The sequence below is a fragment of the Kryptolebias marmoratus genome, linkage group LG10 (assembly GCF_001649575.2).
Source record: "Kryptolebias marmoratus isolate JLee-2015 linkage group LG10, ASM164957v2, whole genome shotgun sequence".
In the NCBI taxonomy this organism is placed as follows: Eukaryota; Metazoa; Chordata; class Actinopteri; order Cyprinodontiformes; family Rivulidae; genus Kryptolebias; species Kryptolebias marmoratus.
Window position 1 is genome coordinate 5581951 of NC_051439.1, and position 23203 is coordinate 5605153.

Sequence of the window (23203 nt, forward strand, 5' to 3'; positions counted from 1 at the left end):
GACGCCTCCCTGGTGAGGTGTTCTGGGCACGTCCCACCGGGAGGAGGCCCAGAGGAAGACCCAGGACACGCTGGAGGGACGATGTTTCTCGGCTGGCCTGGGAACGCCTTGGGATTCCCTCGGAGGAGCTGGCCCAAGTGGCTGGGGAGAGGGAAGTCTGGGTCTCCCTGCTAAGGCTGCTACCCCCGCGACCCGACCCCGGATAAGCGGAAGAGAATGGATGGACGGACGGACGGACGGACGGACGGACGGACGGACAGACGGAGTTGTATAACATTTTACGATTATTAAAAAGAAAACACTGATAACTGATTGAAGTACCTGAATCAACTCACCATTTGAAAGATGAAGGTCAAAGTCCCACAGATACGCACTGCTTTGCTGAACCGCAGTTCAAGATACTTTGAAACAGAGCAACACGAGAGCTGCGGGTTAAGGGAAGCACATTTAATGCTGCTATAAGATGCATTTACCAAACTTTCCCGACTACCTGGTAAGCACTGGAGAGTCGCAGTCTGTACAACACCGGAATGAAAACGTGAGCTGGGATTAAAAGTCCTAAAATGTAAGCGCAACCGATGAACCAGTACTGAGTGCCGTGTGAGTAAATCTCAGCTGGGACTCCGATGATGGCCACGGCCGACTGGAAGGAGGCGATGAGGGACAGGGAGACGGGGAGGCAGTGCATGCTCCTGTCTGCCATCAGGAACTCCTGCGTGGTGCGCTGCCGGCCCCCAGACAGGGCGTAGTACAGGCCGATGCACGCGGAGGCGGCCAGTAAAACCCCAAATATAACGTAGTCCAAAACGGTGAAAAGCTTCTGCTCGGACGGGTCCATCCTGACCGTCTCCTGGCTGGAGAAGGTTTGGTGCTCCTGTACTTTCACACAACCAGGAAACCCTTTTGTTCACACCCATGAGCCAAAGAAGTCCAGCAGCCTGAAGGACATTTTAAAAATGAGAATTATAATTATTTATCTGAAGGAAATCACATGAGAGGTTTTACAGTTTACATGCAAAACTTTTTTTTTCTTCTTTAGAATCACAAATGACTTGATCAGAGTGGCAAAAAAACAAGTCTCGTCACTGCAGACTCTTCATATTGTTCACCGCTGAAAGAGTAGGGCAGGCGATTGTGTTTTTTTTACCCCTGCTGTGTTCATGTATCTGTCTGTTTTAGCAAAATATCTCATGCACACCTGAACGTATTTTGATGAAACTTTCAGAAAGTAATCATCTACAACTGATGATCTTTCAGAGTCAATCCCGTTCAAGATGGCTGCCACAACTAATCATTTTTAGCAAACACAAAAAGGACTAAAACTCAGTCAATTAACAGATGAGGTCAAATTTAACATGGTAGTACCCGAGAGTCATTCACAGCACATATTCTGAGTGTGAGATCTCACAATATGGCATGTGATTGTGTTTTCAAGGTTTGACCAAAATGGCTACAACTCATTTTTTCGTTTTAGTTTAAAACTCTGGCAGCAGGAGATATTCCAGGAATGCTAAGCCTTTAATTTGAAAGTCTAAACAGCAGCCACAAATCTCTGTGGATGGTGAAGGTTACTGATAAACCTTTCAACAATCACATGACTCAAATTGACTGTTTGTCAGCCTGAGTATGCCGTTAACGTTGGGTGTTGCCCACACTCGCATAATTTTAGCTCAGTATCTGTTAAACCGACTGAGGTGTAGCCATTTTTGGGTTGGCTATTGCGGTTCATGAGATATTTTGCTAACAGACAAATGGGGTAGACTCCAACAGTTAGTGCTGAAGTTCTAAGCAAAGCTCTTGTGCAATGAGCAGCGCGTCAAGTATGTGTTTGGTGTGGTAATAGCCAAGAAGAATCCCAATTATTAGGTCGACGTCTGTAAAACCAACTGAATTATTGCTATTTTTGTGTTTTCTAGGGTTAGTTTGCTGTGGTCTCTCTCTCTCTCTCTCTAAGTGCCATGCCAGGAGGTGTTGGCGACCGTGGTGTTATAGTAAAAAAAATTTGTGTAGCCTTTGGGAATGCGTTTGTTTTTTGGCGCTCGTGCAGATTTAGAAAAGGGGAACGGTCAGAGCGTCTCCTCTCTGACGTACAGAAGGCTGATTATGCAGGCGGGTGTCTCAGCAGCAGGCTGTGTTGTGTCTAGTAGCAAGGCCACCTGATTTTTATAGCCTCATCAAACACATCATATTCTGATACCATTAGACAGATCTTTTAAAGACCAATCCAACACAATCTGATTTTTAAAATGGGTCCACTGGTTACCGATTCATTGTCAAAAATGATCATCAGAATGGGTCTAAATAAATAGTTCTTCAACAGGCAGCAGTAGAAAGTCTGTGTTTAACTTCCTGTTCTCACACCGAGCTGAAGCTGACGAATCGCTCTAATTGGCTGTAAACTTTCAGATTATTCCTTTGTGGATAACACGAGAGCAAAGCAGTCCAAAGTGCCAGCTCTCGCTCAGCTCTTTGCCAATGTCTATTATAAAATGTTTTATTTCATCAGAGTTGAGAAACAAATGAAGGAATTAGCTCGATCACTGCCTGACCCAGTTAGCTGTAGCGCTACCGTGCTTCGTTTATTTACCGGGTTAAGAACATACAGAGGATGGACGGGTTATGGGTACAGGTGGCCTTGCTATGTCTAGTGGAGGTTTTCACATTTTGAATCAGCCAGCTGGTCGGACATAAGGGGAGGTTCCCAGCCTGCCATTTATAGAGAAACTTTTACTTCGACTACGTTCACACTGCAGGTAAATGTGACTTAATTCAGATTTTTTTTGCCCCTGTACAGCACATTTCAGGTTTTTTCATGGCAGTGTGAACATGACAAGTCTGATTTTTTCATATCTGACCCAGGTCTTTTCAGTATGTGGTACTGAATCGGATATATATCTGGTGTTTTTGAGGCGTATGAGGCATTTCATCCGACTTTTACATCGGATGAAACAACTGAACAACTGAACAACATTCAGTTCTTTCAGCAGAGTAAAGGCCTTTACTCTAGAGGACCCAAACTGAGCGGTGTGGTGTCTGCAGTTCAGTGCAGCGAGGAATGTTCACACCTCCATATTGGAGAAAGTAAACGGTTGCTCCACAGAGGCATGGCTCAACACAGGAGAGCCATCTGAGCAAGGATAAAGGTCACTATTTTGAGGACCAAAATGTTCATATAGTGGATAGAGAAGACAGATGGTTTGAGAGGGGGGTGAAGGAAGCCATTTACGTTAAATAAGAAAAAACAGATTTCAGCTTTCTAAAACTTTCAATGGAGCATTAAGTGTGACCCCAGTCATTTTCACCTTAATCAACACCTTCATGCATGTGACCAAAACATCTGTGAGCCAGGCAAACAACGCTTCCCCAGTGTGAGGAGAATGAGATTAATCTGCATGTAAATTTAGCTGCACGGATGAACATCTCATGCAGTTTAAAGCTTGGGACTTCACACTCTGCAGGTCTGAACTGAGAAAGCTCCTAGGATGGGAAGAGAAATGCCTTCAGCTCCAGAACAGAAGTCCAGCAAGTGACATATTTAAATACAGAACTTTGACTTACAGATAAATAACAATAATAACAATACATACAAACAGTAAGCTCACTAAGAACTTCCTTTTAACTGCTTTAAGTTGTATTGTGTAGTTAAACACCCAGAGTGAGTCTCATCTGTGACTGTAAATAAACCTTTGACAGAAGCTTCAAATATGAACTACAACATTCAGCTGATAAAACATAACAAGCATGAGAAGAACGTGTTGATATAAACAGAAACCTGAAACAAACCCACCTTCAGGAGGGCAGCTCTGTCAGTCAGTGGCACGATGCTACTCCTTCAGAGGTAGAGCTCCAAATTAGCTAAATAAAACCTGTCCCATGAGTGAACAGCAACCCTTTCGGCGACGTACAAGTCACATTTTGTAGAAAATTACCTTCCGTGTCTTATTTCTTAGGCTCTGAACATAAAGCGTATGTTGAACCTCTCACCCACTGACCTAATCTGCTCTGCTCTTGACTCCATGTGAGTACACAAACACTTACTTCCGGGTTGGTGTTCCGGTATGGCAAGCAAATGTATCATATAATGGGTTTGCTTGACACGCTTGAAAAAAAAAAAGATATGAACAGGAAAACATTATGCATATGTATTTGTTTTCCTGTTTTTATTTTTGTCATACATTGCTTTCGATTAAACCATGTATGCATATTTTATGCTTTTTTAACCATTATTATATATCAAAACCTGCAGCTTGATCGGAAAACCTTTGTTTTTTGTAGCTTTTATATTTTTTAAATCATTTAACTTTATTTAAAATTAAATTCCTCAAATAAATACACTGACATCTTTTTAAAAACGTATTTCTTTTTGAAATCTGAATTTTATATTATGCTAATTTTAGCTTTTAGATACAGTTTAGCTACTTTCTGTGGAGGACCAAAACTGACATAATTAAAAATAAAAGCATACATATATAAAAGGCTCAATAAATAAATAAAAGGTCCTCCATACAATGCTACTTTCAATGCTAATTTAAAATCCGTTTAGCTAATTTTAGCTTTAGCACATGTTTTCTAATTTTTGCTCCCGTTTTATTATTTATTTTGTACATTTTGTCTGACAGTTGTTTTGCTAAGTTTAGCTACAGTTCAGCAAATTTTAGCGTGCTTTTTAAAAAACTATTATCTGCTGTTTTGCTCATTTTAGCTTTAGCATTAGTTCTGGCAATGTTAGGTATTGTTGTACACTAGATGAGTATAATTATTAAATTTCTAGTCAAAAACAACATTTCAGACATCTAGCTACAAGCCATCGAAGCCCATATTATATCTATATAATCAGGATTTACACGGTTTAGGAACTTTTAGATATCTTAAACTTTGTTTTCCTAATGCAATCTCAGCTGGGTATATTGTTTCAAGATCAGGCGATTTCATTTTATGTCACAAACGGCTTGCCGTAGTTGCGTCACTCTCTTACGTAGCAGCCGCCAAAATTTAAAAAAAACAACTATCTTTTAAATTTCCTTATTTAGCACAGCGCCATAGAGAGATACTTGGATTTAGCAGATACATTAGGCGTCTCATAATTACCAGGAAGCTACAGAAACATGGAGGCAGCGTCATCAGCAGGTACGCTGCTCGGCTAACGCGCTAATCGCTGCCGGAGGTTGTTGTGATGCTAACATTATGACATTAGTGTTGGTAAGCTCAACACTGAGCCACTGTGTCCAGGTTGTTTTTATTAATTATAGTGTCTACTACTCCGCATACCTTGTGCTGTTTTAACCAGTCATATAATGAAACGTCTGGCTTTATCATAATAGTGTGCTATGTCTTTTTGTATTTGTAAATTTTATACTTTTTTAGTTATTTAACATCATTTGAAATAAACTTCACTGACATATCTTCAGTTTCCTCAAAAGCATTGTTCTCTGAAAATCCACCTCAGCATACTCGCTCTGTTTTGTTTTCCTATGCTCCATACTATGCCCTGCTAATTTTAGCTTTTAGCTAAGCTTGGCTTTTTAGCTTTTAGCTACTGTCTTGCTAATTATACCTTGTGTTCTGCTCGCTTCAACAACAACAAAGTCATTCTTTAACTAACTGCAAAGTCATTTTTCTGTACTTACTGACATGAACATTATTATTCGCAGGTGTTTTGAGTCATCTAAGTCTGCTGGAAGTTCAAGCAAGAAGCCGAGGAGGTCCGCCTCAGCAGCAGAGCCGTGTAAAAGAGCTGAAGGCTAAAGTTGAGGCACTGAAAGCTCAGAGAGAGCAGCTGAAGGTAGAGATACAGACGCAGAAGGTGAGAATCTCATGAATCACTGAACCCATTTTAATGACATTTTCAGGAAATAATCACTGGATGTACGCCTACAACCGATTAACTTTTAGAGCCAACCCAATTCAAGATGGCTGCCACAGCGGAGTGACAGTAGAAAGCACAACAATGACTTTAACTCAAGCAGTCTTACAGATATTGAGCTAAAATATGGTGTGGCAGTAGCTGAGAATCATCCGCAGCACATGTCCTGAGCGCTGAACTTTGGCTTTGACTGTCTGTTAGCAAAAGCTACCCTGAACCAGTGGGAAGATGATAATGAAACTCCTCCCATCACAGAGTCTGCAGAAGCTGAGGTCATCTGAAGACAGGCTGGGTGCGGATGAAGACGAGGAGGGAATGGAGGAAGACGAGGAGAGCTCACAGCTGCTGCGGTTGATGGCCAGACATTTGGAGCTGACAGATGTCCTACGTGCTCATCACCTCATTGGTACAGACGGCTGTTTTTGGTTTCACCTTTGGGTTCTCTGTATTTTACCTGGCATTGATCCCGTCTGCTCCAGATCTGTACAGATTATTAGATCTCTGTCTACGTCTCTCTTTCCCCTCGATTTGTTGGCTCAACCAGGTGGGTACGACATCGTAAACACCCGTCAGGGTAAAGGAGTGTGTGTGTCTCTGGCGACTGCGTACGAGGGGGTCTATTTGGACACCTACAACCTGGAGATAGACTTCAAGCCAAAAGTGCGGCTCGGTCGACACAACATCCCCCCCTTCATCCCTCTGAGCGTCCTCAGTGAGCAGAGCGACCTGCAGGCGGGCATGAGGGCTTTTCTGGACACGCTCAGTCAACACCTCAACGCGTTTGTTGGCCGCAGGCAGCAGCTGAAGCTGGTGAAGGTGCCCCGTTGCTTCGATTCCGGACGCTATTCCGGCTTGATTCTACAACTGTTCCGAGGAGCAGTGTTTCTGCAGTGACCCTTGAATTCCTCTTGCTTGTTTTTCAGGAGCAGCACAAGTCTGTGGAAGTGATGGACAGCAACGTTTTGTGCTCGGTGCTGGTGCTGATGCTCAGCGTGCCGAGAACGAAGCCGGCCGTGCTCTGCACGCTGGAATACACGGACCACACCAGATGCCTTCCAACTCGAGTCCACTTCGATTGTGAAGGTATTGACCCGAAACCTTCGCCCGCTGCCAAAAGAGAAAGGGCGGTATTTGTTTTGGCCAGTGTCTGTGCCTTTTATAGCAAAATATCTCACGAACCACTGGACCGATTTTATTAAAACATTCAGAAAGTAATTCTTGAATGTGCATCTACAGCCGACTGATTTTTGAAGTCAACCCGATTCAAGATGGCCGCCACAGCTAATTTTAAGGTCACCACCGTAAGCCAGTATCTCACTGGGCTGCAACTGTTGCAGACTATCTGGCAGCTCAAACTTGTCGCGAAATGTGAGAAAATGTGCACGTTTTCCGTCGCAGTCTCGCTGATTTCTGAGTGACTGAAACCAGCAAGCCATGCGACCTTGTTCTGCGTCATGTCTTACCCACCACGGCTGGCAGCCGTTTATCATTTAATCTACTGGAGTACATGTTTGAAAAGAAGACAGAATGACTTGGATCATTTAAAAAAAAAACAATTATTATGTGTATTTTTACACCTGAATGTGTTTTCTGTCAGAGGAGAGCTCTAGCCCTGTTGAGACGGGTTTGAAAGGCCCGTGACAGCTCTGTGACTAATTTGAAAGAAAATTTGTCCCATGAGATTGCAACCCTCTGCAACGCAAGCAAAGAAGCTTAAAAAGTCCCACAAACATTGTGAGACATTCTCCCTCATGAAGCCTGTTTGCTACCTAGCCTCTGTCAGTTGCAGCCCAGTAAAATACAACCTTTAGCAAACAGGAAATTGGCTTTACTCAGTCAGTTTTAAAGATATTGACCTGAGACTGATAAGCACTACGCATTGCACATCTTTACTTAAAACTTTGGCAATAACCCTGTTTGTTAGCAAAATATCTCATGAACTGCTGGACAGATTTGAATGAAACAGGATGAACGTCTACAACTCATTAACCTTTGGAACCTGATTCAAGGTGGCCGCCACAGCTTATCGACCTAACCCAGTCAGTTTTACAGACATTGAGCTGAAATGTGAGGTGGTAGTAGCTGAGAGTCGTTCCCAGCACACACTCCGAGCGCTCACAAGATCACAGAATCGTTGAGCTCACACATGACGACAGTGTAAAGATTTGGTCCAAATGGCTGAAACTGTCCGGTCATTTCTGAACAGAAGACATCAACGGCGGCGGGGTGATATGCGTTCCTTCAAGCGGGGATTCATACACAGTGTTGGCAAAGTATGGAATTTCGATATTAGGATAAATGTGGGGAGGAAATAAGAATTTAGAAAAATATTAGTGTTTTCAGACAGTTCCCCATTTGTTTTTGTTTTTTAAGGGGTAAAAAAATCTACACATTTAACATTATTTGCTCAGCTCACCAGCTTTTATTTAGAACAAAGTTAGTATCTGCTCATCCAGTGATTACTTTCTGTGAGTCTCATTAAAATCCATCCAGGCATATCCATGAGATATTTTGCTAACAGGCAGACAAGCTCACAGACAGAGGCGAGCACATGATTAAAAGGTGACCATGGTGGGTTTTTCTTTTACTGTGTTTCTGTGTGTCGTTTGTTTTCTTATAAGCTTTTTTGTTTACAAGGTAAAAATGGTCAAAAAAATGAACTGAGAAATGTCTTTTGTTTGTTTTTCTTTTTCTTCTTTGCAGACAAGCAGCTTTCTGACTCTCCCCAGTGGAAGAGAAGCCACAGCTTACTGATGAAGACTCCTGTTCACAGAGCTTTAACAGCCATGAAGAAGATGGCTTTTATTCTTTGATTTATTTGTTACTTTGTAAAAATGACTTAAAGGGATGGTCTGGTCATTTTGGAAGTGATGTTCTATCTAATAAGCATCAATAGTCGGCACCTTATCAGCCGTGACATCCGTCACAGAGTATGGAGACGGAGGCAAAAGTCTTCATCCAGGCGAGTCTGATAAATCGACATACCATTGTGAAAGAACGCTACATTAGCTAATGTTAAACCTGCTGCTGAATATATCAGTCTGCTGGGAGCTGTGTAAATGTTTGGAGTGCTTGGACACGATGATCACGAGGGCTGATGCATTCAGCACCACTGACATAAAGCACGCCTTTGCGTAGAAACACTGATGTTTGGTTGAGAAAACAGCAGTGAGCTAAACAAATGTAAAAGAGTGGCGGTTTATTATCAGCTAATGTGGCGTTCTTTCATGACGACACATTGTTTGAGACAGATTCCTGTCAGGTCTTTAAAGGCCTTAAAAGCTCTTTAAATATGTCAACATTAGGTTTAAAAGCATATTTAGTTTGGTCTTGAATTTGTATGTTTGTGCATATATTGCTTTTTCCTTCGTCTTTTTAAAAATGCGTTATCAGCATTCAATCGCTCTGTGTTGTAGCTCTGTCTGAGGATATCAGATATTATTACACCAGAACCAAACTAAAAGTCCCTTCAGCCTTCCTTGTGAAGGAATCTGGTCCCTCTGCTCCTGAACCTTACAGCAATCAACTATAAATGGATACAACTCTGTCTGTTTTCATCTAGAGGGTTTTTTTTTGTAGAAACTCTAACGCATGGAGCAGTGGGTGATATGCATTCCTTCAATTAAATGTTATTTTGTTGCTGGTCCCATGAACCACAGTCACCTCGCCGTGTTCAGCAATATAACAGCCCATTGTAAAACCTGAGGAGTGCTCATTCCTTGAAGATAAAATTAACAAAAACAGTCATGAGGATTCTTTGGCATCATGCAGATCATTTTTCACATTTTCCCCCCAACTGTAGTGCTGCTTCTGTGTCACTTATGTTTGTTTGTTTTTTTGTTTTAATAAAAAAATTACCTAATTTCTTACTTTTACATTTGTTTTTCATGTGGCCTGCAGGGGAAAGGAGTTTGACTTTTATATAAATTTCTAATAACAAGAAAGCTATAAAAACATCTGCTTTGTGCACCTTATTTAATGTATCTACTTGAATAATCCCCCTGGGTTAGTCTTAGGTTTTTTTTAAAGTGTTTGAATGTATATTGATAGCTGTCTTTGTAGTGTTACCCTTAATAAAGATTGGAAAAAACATCTACAACCAATGACTATATTCTATTCAAATATATGCTATTGTCTACAATTGATTAACTTTTGGAGCCAAACTAATTCAAGATGGCCGCCCCAGCTAATCATCCCCAGCCAATGCAATTCAAAAATATAACTCGTTCAAATTTACAGAGTTAAGTTTTAAGAGATAATGAGAAAGAAAAAAGTACTTTTGTCATTATGAATGCTGTAAAATATAAAAAAAGAACACTGGAGTCTAACGACGTTATATAACAAGCTCAGAAGTGAGATTTTGGGATACAAATTATTGTCGTTTTTTTGTTTTGTTTTTTTTAATTATCGTTATTCTGTGATGCTGCAAAATCCGAGCTCCTAGTTGGCCCTGAATGCAGCATGGTGCCTTGAGTGACGTGTCAACAGCTTCCGGGTCACATGCATGTCACGCTCATAAAACACTTTTTTTTTTTGTTCCTTTGACAGTTAATTTGTAATTTCAGTCATTAAATTTAAATTGTGAAAAATATTTATGTATCTCCCTGTACCTGTGTGATATGAAACTATGTTTCTTTACTGCTCAGTTCGGCCTCTAACTTTCACCTCACGTCAGATTTCCTGCAGGGAGAAGGGCCCCATGAAGCTGCGGAGTTGATAAGAAAGCTTTCTGGGTGAAGCTAAATGTGCTTCATTAGATTAGCTCCGCTCAGCCCTGATGATTGTGGAAGGTTTAAGTCAAAGGACAATATTCCTTATTATATATTCCTTATTTCATATATGAGTCCATTCAGGAGGGAAAAAAGTTCAGACATCAATATAAGTCCACACAGGGGACAAACTGCACTGGTTTGGACTTTATGTTGTTGGGGCTTAATAAATCACATTAATGACTTAGACAGCACAAACTGATTCAAATTAAAGGCCCGCCAGTCCTTGAAGGCATGTATATCACCCATCACCTTTATATACAAGAGTTTTAGACCATCTTATGTAGAGAAATAACAAAGATAAGAAAACATGTTTAATCTCATGTAATTTTACAAGATCTTTCATTATCTGTTAGTGCTCAGAGTATGTGTTGTGACTGACTCTCAGGTACTACCACACCAAATTTTAGGTCAATATCTGTAAAATTCACTGAGGTATAGCTATTTTTATGTTGGCTAAGGTTGATTAGCTACTGCAGCCATCTTGAATTTGTTTCACTCCAAAAGGTTATCAGCTGTAGATGCACAGCCAGTCATTAGTTTCTGGGAGTTTCATTGAAATCTATTGAGTGGTTCATGAGTTATTTTGCTAACAGGAAACAGGGATGACTCCCTCCAATTAATGCCAAAATGTTTAGCAAAGGATGTCACACAACGTATTGCACTCAAAGTGTGTGTTCAGGACAACCCTCAGCTACTACCACACCAAAGTATAGCTCAAAAGCTTTGAAAATGTCTAAGTTATAGCCATTTATGTGTTTGCCAGTATTGCTTTGCTGTTGCGGCCATCTTAAATCAGGATAGGTCCAAATGTTAATCAGTTTTAGATGTGCATCCAATGATTATTTTCTGAACGTTTTATTAAACTCCTTTTAGTGGTTCGGGAGATATTTTGCTAACAGACAGACAAAGGAACACAGACATGGACAAAAACATTATGGCAATAATAATATTCTAAAGACATGAAAAACATTGTTGTGAGGTTCTCACACTTTGAGCATGTCCCAGAATGAATACTTTATTTTATTTTATTTTTTTAATGCTCAAACATAGTTTCATGTCATTAGAAATCTTCAATCTGTAGTTTTTGTCTTGTGTGTACAAAACTATAACTGTCACCCTCTCACTCACACCTAGGGACAATTTAGAGTTAACAATTAACCTAACATTCAATTCAATTCAATTCAGAAATACTTTATTTACCCCAAAGTGAAATTAAATTAAACATGCATGTTTTTGGTCTGTGGGAGGAAACCAATGTGTTTAAAGTGCCTGCATTTATTTATTTCATGATGTATTTATTTATTCAATTTTGTCACTTTTAACCCTCCGTACAGTCCTCTGCTACTCAAGCGAGGAAACTGAGAGCCACGGCAAAACAAAAACAAAAAAACAAAAAAACTGCGACTCCTTTGCCACTGCTGCCTCTCAGTGAGCTCCCGGTTTTAGCGACATGTCCCTTTAACGTTTCCCGGGTCAGGTTACGGACAGCCAGGCGTTCCGGAAGCCGCTGCGCTCCTGCGCTCAGGATCATGGCGCAAATGAAACATCCTTAAAGGTGTCTCAGCCTCGTCGGCGCTGCTCTCCTGCAGACATCTGCAGCTGGTGAGAACTAACAACTAACCTGCTGCTGGTCACACATCACTGTGGTCGTATCGGTATCTCCACGTTTCTACATTTTGTGGTCTAATTTGTGGTGTTAATGGTATGTATGGTTGGGGACTACAAATGGCCACCTGTGATGACATCACAGGGGGGTGCGTCAGGCTTAAGTAGACAGGTGACGCTGATTGCTGGAGAGAAAGAAAATGTCTATGCTGAGAGGTGGTGTGAGGCGGAATAAACTAATCACGATGATACAGTTGGACTGAATGCTCTCCTTTCTTAACACGACATAATTAGATCAGGGATTTTACCCTAATTGATCAGCTGCAGCAGTTCGGACTCTTTAATTAAAGATACTTGAAAGTGTTTCCTAACTGTCACTTTAACAGCGCGTCTACGTTGTGTAATTGCACTAGAATTCGGTAATCGAGGAACTTCACGGTTTGTCTCATTATTACAGAAGTACTTTTATTATTACAGAATTAGTACAGTTTCCTGTTTTCGTCTTCCTCTTTCTCCGTTTTTGCTTTTGTTTTCACTGAGAGAGTCCCACCTTTTGCCCTGCCAGTGTACGGGAAGCCACGTGGTCTAAAAGCTGCGTTCTCAAGCTGACCTTTAAAGACGCAAAAACTGCCATAACTCAGTAGATTTTCCAGATAATGAGCTAAAATTTGATACAGTAGTAGCTGAGACTGGTCCCCAACACGTTTTGAGCGCTAACACATCGTGCCTGATCGTTGCTTAAATTTTGCCATTATCTATTCAGAGTCAACTCTGTCTGTTAGCAAAATATCTCATGAACCACTGGATGGATTTTAATGAAACCTTCAGGAAATGTTAATTGGATGTACATCTACAGCTGATTAACTCTTGGAGCTAACCCAGTTCAAGATGGCTGCCACGGCCAACTGACATTAAAAAACACAAAAGTAGCTATAACTCAGTCACTTTTACAGATATTGAGATAAGATTTGGTGTGGTAGTAGCTGAGAGTGATTCACATCACATACTCAAAGTGTTCCTCATTGTGCAAAAGTTTTGCTTAAACTTTGGCATAAACTGTTGAAGCCAACCATTTCTGTCTGTTAGCAAAATATTTCATGAACCACAGGCTGGATATTAATGAAACTTTTACAAAGTAATCATTGGATGAACATCTACAACTCATTAATTTTTGGAGTCAACCCAAATCAAGATGGCTGCCACAAACAATTGACCTTAGAAAACACAGAAACAGCTAGAAGCTAGTCACTTTTACAGATATTGAGCTAAGATTTGGTGTGGTGGTAGCTGAGAGTCGTTTTCAACACTTCATCTAAGCGCTAAAGATCTTGTGACATCACATGAGATCTCGCATAACATTTTTTTTTTTCAAACTTTGACCAAAATGGCTACAACTCCTCTTTCATTTCTCGACATGAGATCATCTTAGTCTAAATCTCTGGCACGAAAGGGGGTGGGCGATATGCATTTCTTTAAGAATTTTTAGGACTTTAATTTAAACGGTTGATGTGATATTTAAAAAAAAGAGAGAGCAGGAGAAGATGTAACTTTAAGATGTAAGTTTTTTTAATTATATTGAGAGTAATAACTCCTTTTATTTTCTATTGATTTTGTGGCTTTGTGTCCCTTGTAATGTAATCTTATGTGTTGTTTTTAAAAAGATAGCTTGATGTGGGGTTAAGTTATGAACAGCTAATATCTTACCTGTTATAGAGTTTGAACAGCTTCAGTTTGGAGAAACAAAGATTAGCTCTGACTGATGAGCTAACAGCTGGGTCGAACACGGCTAAAACTCAAATAGATGAGGATTCAGTCTCATAAACTTCATAGCAATCAGGGACGGCTGGTTTAAGTGGGGTAGCATGGCTAAGCCCTCCTTGGGGTTTACAACAAAAATGATAAAATACCTAATAAACACAAATTTTAAATATTGTGTCACATTTTGTGAAATTTACAACAAAACCGGTGCCAAAACGTCTCGAGAAAACCCCGGAGTCTTTCCAAAGGGCTAACTTTTCACAGCCCTGATCATTGAACGTAATTCTGTGGTATGATTGACAGCCATCTTGTCCCGCCCCCTCATTTAGTTCAGCCCAAGGCCTCAGGCTTTAAACAATCAGGGTGGACGGACAATAGGGTGTGTGGGTGTGGTTTGACATAGAGTAAATGTGATGGCGAGCAAGATAAAGATAAATGAGGTGGATTATTTTATTTCTCACTCATTTTCCTTCACGTCTGGGGAAAAAACAGAAGTGAAGAAGTTGAGGGTGGAAGGACCAAAGGACATTTAAAGTTTTCCTGTGACCTGGTTTCAAGGAAAGGACTGGCTAACAGCAGGCGTAGCTAACAGATCTTTAACAAGGTGTTTATTAACATTTTTACATCCCAGAAAAGTCGTCGGAGTGAGTTTCTCTTTAAAAAAAGGTAAGCCTCATTTTTAAAAAAAAATCCTGCACTTTCCAATAGGTATAGCATGTCTTGTTTGATTTTATTTTATCAGTAATAGTGTTAAGGAGTTTGGTGCAGTGTTATTAAAGCTGTTTGACTGGAAAAAATATCTGAAATAATTGTAGTTAACTCTTAATGCAGGGGAATTAAGTTTTGTATGCTTGGTTGTTGGAGGTGGTTTGTTTTAAGGTTGTCTTTGTGCTGAAAAAGGACTTAATGTCAATTTATAGCAGGTTTTCTTTATTTCAAATTGGATGCTTCTGTTGTTGGAATCCAAACTGCAGCGTTTTATTATATATGCAAACAGACACTTTTGTATTCAACATGTATTTACAGGAAAATCTTGTAGTCTCAGTTCCCAGTCACTTCAGGTGGGAACTTTATAAAAATGTGTTCAGACCAAACTCTCTGAGGGTTCAGAGAACTGTTGGTTTCGCTATGAGAGGTTAGAAGGATCCTCATGTTTGCTTTTTCCAAATCAGGGGAATGCTATAATTGTGCAATGGTTTGTCACTTTTTCATGGTACTTTCCCATCAGCATTCATTCTACAATGTAAAGTTTAGTAAAACCAAGACAATAAAAAGGAAAGAAAGAGAAAATTAATTAAGTGGAAGTTAAAATAGAAATACTAAGACTAAGTAAAATAAAAAATAGAATAAATTACATTTAATTACAGTTTAATTAAGTACAATAAGACTAAGATAAGCATGCTAAAATGTGTGGTTAATTAAATGAACTAAAAACCAGACTGAACAGGTGCATCTTGAGTTAATTTTTAAAAACATCCACACTCTCAGCTGTCCTCAGGAGGGCTGCTCCACAGACGTCTCACCGTACGGTTCTAGTTCTAACTTTAGGTACAGTCAGAAGACCTTTTCCAGAGAACCTGAGGGATCTGGAGGGCTGCAGGTCTGATAAATAAGTAGGACTGAGACCACAAATAACCTAAAAAACAAGAAAAGATTCTTAAAATAATTTCCAAAACACACAGGAAGACTCTTTCTGGTTTTTGTCAACATTCAAGCAGCTGAGATACTCAGAGTTGCACTCTTCTAAACTCAAAGTTAAACTCTTCTATAATCTGAGTTGACTTCTTCTATACTTAAAGTTATATTCTTCTAAACTATGAGTTGAATTCTTCTATACTTGTAGTTATACTCTTCTTAGGAAGACTAGAAAGGAAAGTGTTCAGGGTACAGGAATCGTTTCTGCAGGTGATGAAGGCATGGTGTAAAGATTTGGGCTTTTTGGGTTTTTTTTTTGTTTTTGTTTATTTTTTTGTTCATGTTTCGTTGTCTTTGTGGGTTTTGTTTCTGTTCTTGGTGTTTTTGTAATTTTCCACTCTTCCTCAGGCAGCCTCGGGTTTATTTGCCGCACCCATCTCCACCTGTCTGTAGTGATTATTTACTCACCTGTTCCCACTCACCTTCATTATCCTCTGTTTTAAAACCTGGTCTCTTGCTTCAGATCCCTGTCGGTTCATTGTTTCATTGCTCGCTGTTCAGTTCTGTCTGTTCCTGTTTCGGTTCCTGGTTGTTCTGGTCTTGGTTAAGTTTCTGGATTTAGTTTCTGTCTTATGTTGCTGCCTTGTCAGCTTTTTGTTTTTGTTTATCTTTAGTTTAATAATTGAGTTTGTTTATTATTTATTATGAGTCTGCATTCTGGGTTCGCCTCCTTCCGCCCCGATCCTGACACATGGACTGAAGTTTCTGCACTGGTCTGAAAGAGAAACTGTCAAACGCTGGCATTGGTTTTTTTTGTTTTGTTTTGTTTTTTATAAAACGATGTATTTGTGACACTTTATTGTGGCATCTGAAACTTAAATTAGGGTCAAAAATATATATTTTTTTCCACTCAATTTGGAGGATTCAATGCCAAAGCTCTGAGTTTTGCTTCCAATTTCTCCCTCCCAATTACTGGACTCAGTTGTAAAACATGTTCTGCCATTCATGAGTTTATGCCTAAAACACAGTTGCAAAGAGCAAGGGTTGGCTGTCGATCATCAGGAGATACAGCAATATGAAGCTGAGGCATCAGCATAGTTGTAAAAACTGATGCCGAGTCTCCTGATGTTACATAGCTGCAGCATGTAGAGATTAAAAAGTGTGGGGCCTTAAAAGTGATTCTTGTGGAACTCCATATTTAAGTGTGTGATGTTTAAATGATAAATTACCTGTACTTACACAAAGATGTCTCCATCTGTTAGATATGAGTTAAACCACTTAAGGACAGTTCCAGAGATACAAGTCAGTGTAAATCTGTCAACTAGAATAGTGTGGTGGACTAATGCTGCGCTTAGATCTAATAAAACCAGCACTGATGGTTTGTTTAAATCCATGTTTTATCTGAGGTCATTTAAAATCCTAATTGATGTTGTCTCTATATTATGATTGGAGCTAAAACCAGACCGGTGTTGTTCATAAATGTAAGTATTTAAAAAATATTTTTTCTCATTAAAAACGGCAATCAGTCTATATTCATTAGGCACGGTGGAGTTTAATGAAAGCGGTCTTAAAGGTAGTAGGAAAGATACTCCTCTGAAGAGAATAATTACCTGTATGAAGCATGTCTTGTACAAAATAGTGTGAGCCACTGTGCTCCACGTTTATAAAGGATAACTTTTTATTTTTTGTCAATCACATCACATTAGTGACCACAGAGACGAACAAATGCATCCGATCCATCAGACTGGAAGGTTTTTACTAAGAAACACCTACAAGGCTGTGAGTTTGTTCTCCATGAAGCTGCTTCACGTTGAGCTGCTGCTTTTCTTGCACCACCTGCAGGAAAGCATTGCGCTAATGCTGAGTCAGCATTCACGCTGTTGTTTTCTTGGTTTTTTTTTTTGTTCTTCTGTGTGTTTTTTTGCAATCTAACCACTTCTGCATTCAGCTCCTTCAGGACATCCGTGCTATGACTTTAGTTTTTTTTTTGTAACTTTTATACTTTTCAAAATATTTAACTTTATGTACAAATATGTTCCCCATAGAAACACATTAAGATCTTTTCAATTCCTTCAAAAGGAGTTTTGTTTTTTTTGTAAAAAGATTTTTAGCTACAGTTCTGCTGCTTTTAGCTTTTAGCTTGCCTTTTGCTAGTTTTAGCTCTTAGCTAGCCTTTTGCTACATTTAGTTTTTAGCTGTTCTTTTGCTGCTTTTAGCTATTTTTTTGCTATGTTTAGCCTTTATCTACCAATCTGCTACTTTTAGCTAGCCTTTTGCCACTTTTAGCTTTTAGCTAACGTTTTGTTTCTTTTGGCTTTTTACCAGTATTCTGCTTCTTTTAGCTTTAACAACTCAGTTTCAGCTTCTTTGGCAAATTTCAGCATGTTTCCCCTGTTGACTGTCCCTTTTCAAGTTAGTTTACTTCCCTTTTTTTTAATAGACTTTTAGGTACACGTGTCGTTCTGGCTTTGCGAAGATGATGCAGGCGGTTTGTGTCGATGTCCCCGGAGGACCTGAGAACCTCCTGCTGCGATCCGTCCCCAGGCCTCAACCTAAAGATGGACATGTCCTGATTAAAGTTCACGCAGCTGCTCTCAACAGGGCAGACTTATTACAGGTACAAGAACACTCCATGGAAATGAGATTAGAACCCACTGCCATTTTTTGAAATTCATCTGTACTCATTATCGCCTGCCTTTTGTGCGTTTTCCCTTGAGTCTGTGTCCGATCACAAATCAGCATCTTTGCATATAATTTTGGCATTAACTGTTAGGAGTCAGCATGAGCTGCTGCACAAATTTTGAATGAAACTTACAGAAAGTTATCATTAGATGTACATCTGCAACTGAACTGTTGGAGTCTATCCAATCCAAGTGGGCCGCCACAGCTAATCCACACTAGAACCAGTCCATTTTACAGATCTTGAGCTAAAATTTGATGTTGTAGTAGCTGAGAGTCCTTCAGAACATAAATTCTGAGTCTGACATTTTGTGATCACATGAGATCTCGGTCATTTCCTAACATAAGATAACTTTGGCATGAAAGGTGGCGGGCAATATGCATTTCTTCAAGAAATCCTAAACCTTTAATATACATCTGCTTTCATATTTTCTTCCCACAGAGAAGAGGTTTGTACCCTCCTCCTCCAGGTGAAAGTGACATCATGGGTCTGGAGGTGGCTGGTACCGTGGACACTCTGGGACCAGCACTGAGAAGGCCCTGGAAACCAGACGACCGGGTCATGGCCCTGCTCAGTGGAGGAGGATATGCCGAATATGTGTCTGTGCCCGAGGAGCTTCTAATGGCCGTTCCCTCAGATCTCACATTCTCCCAGGCTGCTGCCATCCCAGAGGCCTGGCTCACTGCCTTTCAGCTGCTGCATTTCATAGGTGCACATTTAGGAACGAGTCGTATGAGGCTGTGTTAAATAAAAACCAGACGAGTGCAGGATGAAGACAATAATGTTTCTTTTTATGTCTTTTTGTTTTGGCTGTAGCTTTAGCAACAAATCTCTTAAACAAGTGGACGGATTTTAATGAAACTTTCAGAAAGCAATCATAACATATACATCTGTAACTGATTAGCTTTTGGGGTCAGCCACATTCAAGATGGCTGCCACAGCTTACCATTCTTTTAGCTAGCCTTTTGCCACTTTTAGGTTTTAGCGACTGTTTTGCTTTTTTTTAACTGGTTTATCTCAGTTTCAGCTTCTTCAGCAGATTTTAGGAAAGTCATTTTGTATTTTTACAGAAAATATATATTTTTTTTTTCTAGTTTTGAACACATTTTAGTTCCTCTGTCCGTACTTTCCACAGCCCAGGTGAAGGAAGGTGAAGTGGTGTTGGTTCACGCTGCAGCTAGCGGCGTCGGAACAGCCGCCGTTCAGCTGGTTCGCCTGCTCGGTGCCGTGCCCGTCGTCACTGCGGGGAGCCGAGAGAAGCTGAGGGTGGCCGAGAAGCTGGGCGCAGCGGCTGGATTCAACTACAAGGAGGAGAACTTTGTGCAGGGAGTTCATGACTTCACAGGAGGTGAAGGACTTTGTTTTATTAATCAGTTTTTTTTCATCTGTCTAGTAGCATTCTATCACAGCTCGTATTTTTATCGCCTCACGCTGAAAGGCGAAAGGCAGGCTGTGATGTAATTTTTGTCTGTGTGGTTGTTTTCCCTTAGTCTGTTAGCAAAATATCTCATGAACCACTGGGCGTATTCTACATCTCTCAGAAAGTAACCATTGAATGAACATATAATTTGTTAACTTTTGGAGCCAACCAAATTCAAAATGGCCACTACCGATAATCAACCTTAGTAAACATGAAAACAGCAATAACTCAGCTAGTTATACAGATACTGAGCTGTAGTTTGGTTTGGTAGTAGCTGAGAGTCATCTCTGCATGCTAACTTATCAAATGTTTAAAACTTTGACGTTAACTAGTGGAGTCAACCGTATCTGTCTGTCTCATAAACGACTGAACAGCTTTTAATAACAGTTTCAGAAGGTAATTATTGGATGTACACCTACAGCTCCTTAACTTATGATGTCAATCTCATTCAAGATGGCCGCCACAGCTAATTGAAGTTAGTGATCACAAAAATGGCTATAACTCAATCAGTTTTACAAATCTTAAGCTAAAATTTGATGTAGCTAAATCGTCTTCGACACATGCTCTGAGTGTGACATCATGATATCTGTTCAGACTTGTTAACAAGATTCGGATCTTCACAGGCAGAGGAGCGGACGTGATCCTCGACTGCATTGGTGGGTGTAACTGGGAGAAAAACGTGGGCTCCCTAGCCGTGGACGGCAGGTGGGTGCTGTACGGCACCATGGGGGGCAGGTCTGTGGAGGGAGACCTGCTGGGCAGACTGCTCTCCAAGAGAGGCCACCTGCTCAGCAGCCTCCTCCGCTCCCGGAGCCGTCAGGTGAGCATCTACAGCAGAAGTGCGACCATGTTGCCTCAAATGAAGTGAAACTGTTTTGTCTTCCTCTTTCTGTGTTTGGTATTCCAGTATGAGCCAATCTGTGACATGAGATATGTACTCATCAGTTCTTTTCTGTGTGATTTATCAAATTTGTAGTTTCAATTTTGCCTTTTGCTCAAAACGATCACAAAAACAGCAGAATCAATAAAAATTATCATTTTTACAAATTTTAAAAGTCATATTACACTTGGCGAGCGTGCTCTCTTCTTGCCTCGCCTCCTGAATGGGCTGCAGTTCTGCAGTGTGGAGGGGGGCAGACACAGAGAGCTCCACTGTAATCCGATTAATAATATTTAACAGTTTATAACAGAACAATCATTGTCCAAATGATGTCTGATTTGGGAGAACAACTTTCTTGTAGTTTTTGTCAGTCCATAAGGACTGAACGGGGAGTCAACGAGGAGATCTTATCACTTCAACAAACGCTTCCTCGCAAAAAAGACAGGAAGAACAGGAAAAACAGAAGAAGCAAAACGTGACTACATTCCAGGAATTAAAAAACCCTAAAGCTATTCAGGTGAAACATTCCAAAAACATGATTATAACATGAAATGAAAACTGGGGGGAAAACAGATATCATAGGGCCCTACAATATAAGGAAGTGCACTATATTGCTGATTTTCTTTATTTGTATGTATTATTTTATACAGTACCTTACATTTTAATAAATACTTTGTTATTTTAATTGGAAATTCAAGAAAAAGGGTTCAAGGCTATTCACTGTTTTTTAAGTTCGATAAATGCAATACTTCTAATTTCAGTGAAAATGTTTTCAATAATTGTGATTAAAATATTGGCTAAAATTATTGTGATTGTTATTTTTTCCATAACTCAGCAGGTCTATCTCCTTTGTGCTTTTTCTCCACAGTACAAAGCAGACCTGGTGAAAGCTTTTTCCCACAGGGTGTTGCCACATTTCTCAGGGCAGCCTGCCTCCTTGAGGCCAGTGATTGACAGCACCTATAGGCTGGAGGACATTGCAGAGGCTCACAGACACATGGAGGCCAACAGGAACACGGGCAAGATTGTTATTAATGTTCTGCCACAGAACGAGGAACCTACTGATTGACACCTAAAGCATATGTAATATTTTTCAAATGTATGTTTGATCATTATTGTTGCTCAGAGATGCATCCTCCACTAATAAAATGGTCCAAATCGGATTATCTACTGTGTAGTTTTTTCAATATAATACTAGTTTCTGTTGTTGCTGGAGATAAAGAATGGCTGCAGTGTGAAGCTGGTCTCCAAAATCTGTTAGGAGTGATACAAATTATTAAAAATAATAATGAGACAAAAGGTAGCAAAGGCTAAGAGATATTCTGTCAGATACTGTATATTCCAGGATATATTCTACAGTTTGTATACAATTACAAACTGAAGTCCTATATTGCTTGAAGGAATGTTTTTCACTAGTCAACTTTGAAGCAAAAGTTTTAAACTAAGATCATCTTGTACTGAGAAATGACAGAGTCTTAGCTCTCAATGGCTCTCAGCTGCTACCACACCAAATTTTAGCTCAATATCTAAAAAACTGGCTGAGTTTTAGCCATTTTTGTGTTTCCTAAAGTCTGTTGGCCATGGCCGCCATTTTGAACTGAGTTGACTACAACAAGTAATTCAGTTGGTAATGTACACTCAATGATTACTTTCTGAACATTTCATTGAAATTCTTCCAGTGGTTCATGAGATATTTTGCTAACAGACTGACAAACGGAGAGACAGGCAAAAACATCAGAGTGACAAATAATTGCATTCTGATTTCTTTATGTGCAAATATATACAATTCATCTTTTACACTACATTTACATGGGTTACCAGGGGGCCGTTTCACAAAAGTAGAATTGACCGATCTGAGATAAGAGAAGAAAATGGACACACAGCAGTGAAAACACTGCTGCAATCTGAGGCAGCATGACGGTGAGGTTCCATTTGGTGTTAAATCACCACACTGGTACCATGAGTGGGGCCAGCACAAAAGAACTTTTGTGCTGAGGCATAAGTATTTTTTTATGCAATGCAAGATTATGTACAATGTAAATTTGCTTTGACTTTATTCTAAATTTAATCAAGTTGTTTAACTGGGTTTCACTATTAAGAATTTCAAAAATAAGTTACAACTTTACCTAAATGAGTAATATAAACCATCAACATAGAATGGCTCAGTTCAGTCCTGAATCTTTGGACCCAGCAGACTTCACAGATGCCGTCACCTGAAAACTGTTCCCACTCAGACAGGAAAGGCTGAGGATCCAGTTTGTTTGTTCCATTTGTTAATGTTCAAAACACTCATTTTAAATCCATCATGTCATCTAAAAAAGGGGTTATCATCATAAAACCAGACACACCTTTGGATTGGAGCTTTATATCCATCCATCCATCCGTTATCTGCTGCTTATTCTGAAATCAGGTCGCAGGGGCAGCAGCTTGAGCAGGGAAGCCCAGACATCTCCTTCCAGATTATTCTAGTTAATCTCCAGGATTAACTCAACCTGGATAAATTTCCATGCTAATTTATGAGTTACAGCCTGCAAGGTTTTGATCTGAGCTTAGAGTGAGATTTGTTTTTTCGTTTTTTGTTTTTTGCTTA

General features: G+C 40.0%; 3 protein-coding genes across 7 annotated transcripts in view; 2 read left to right on the forward strand and 1 right to left on the reverse strand.

Moving 5' to 3' along the window:
* Positions 1–4026, reverse strand: part of slc5a6b (solute carrier family 5 member 6) — a 32985-nt gene extending 28959 nt beyond the window's left edge. The window contains exons 1-3 of the mRNA XM_017421606.3: positions 3788–4026; positions 491–938; positions 336–401 (exon numbers count right to left, since the gene is read on the reverse strand). Of these exons, the coding sequence (XP_017277095.1) occupies positions 336–401; positions 491–838 (414 nt within the window). The 5' untranslated portion in view covers positions 839–938; positions 3788–4026. The remainder of the gene's footprint in view (positions 1–335; positions 402–490; positions 939–3787) is intronic.
* A 268-nt stretch (positions 4027–4294) lies between these two features.
* On the forward strand, positions 4295–9732 carry cenpo (centromere protein O). Of its 2 annotated transcripts, none has more exons than XM_017421609.3 (6): positions 4295–5127; positions 5652–5803; positions 6119–6269; positions 6408–6673; positions 6787–6946; positions 8567–9732. In XM_017421609.3, exons 1-6 carry the CDS (start codon positions 5106–5108, stop codon positions 8674–8676), a joined length of 861 nt encoding a protein of 286 aa, XP_017277098.1. In that variant the 5' UTR covers positions 4295–5105; the 3' UTR covers positions 8677–9732. The 2 variants fall into 2 exon arrangements, with proteins under 2 accessions (XP_017277098.1, XP_017277096.1); XM_017421607.3 differs by having other exon boundaries at positions 4305–5127; positions 6408–6679.
* Positions 9733–12084: 2352 nt separating this feature from the next.
* Positions 12085–21779, forward strand: tp53i3 (tumor protein p53 inducible protein 3). Of its 4 annotated transcripts, none has more exons than XM_037978012.1 (7): positions 12085–12237; positions 17340–17412; positions 18074–18250; positions 18755–19022; positions 19449–19661; positions 20357–20553; positions 21482–21779. In XM_037978012.1, the coding sequence occupies exons 2-7, from the start codon at positions 17359–17361 to the stop codon at positions 21680–21682; spliced, it is 1110 nt and encodes a 369-aa protein (XP_037833940.1). In that variant the 5' UTR covers positions 12085–12237; positions 17340–17358; the 3' UTR covers positions 21683–21779. The 4 variants fall into 4 exon arrangements, with proteins under 4 accessions (XP_037833940.1, XP_017276991.1, XP_017276992.1 ...); XM_017421499.3 differs by lacking the exon at positions 12085–12237 and adding an exon at positions 14364–14664; XM_017421502.3 differs by lacking the exon at positions 17340–17412 and having other exon boundaries at positions 12086–12237.
* The last annotated feature ends 1424 nt before the right edge of the window (positions 21780–23203 follow it).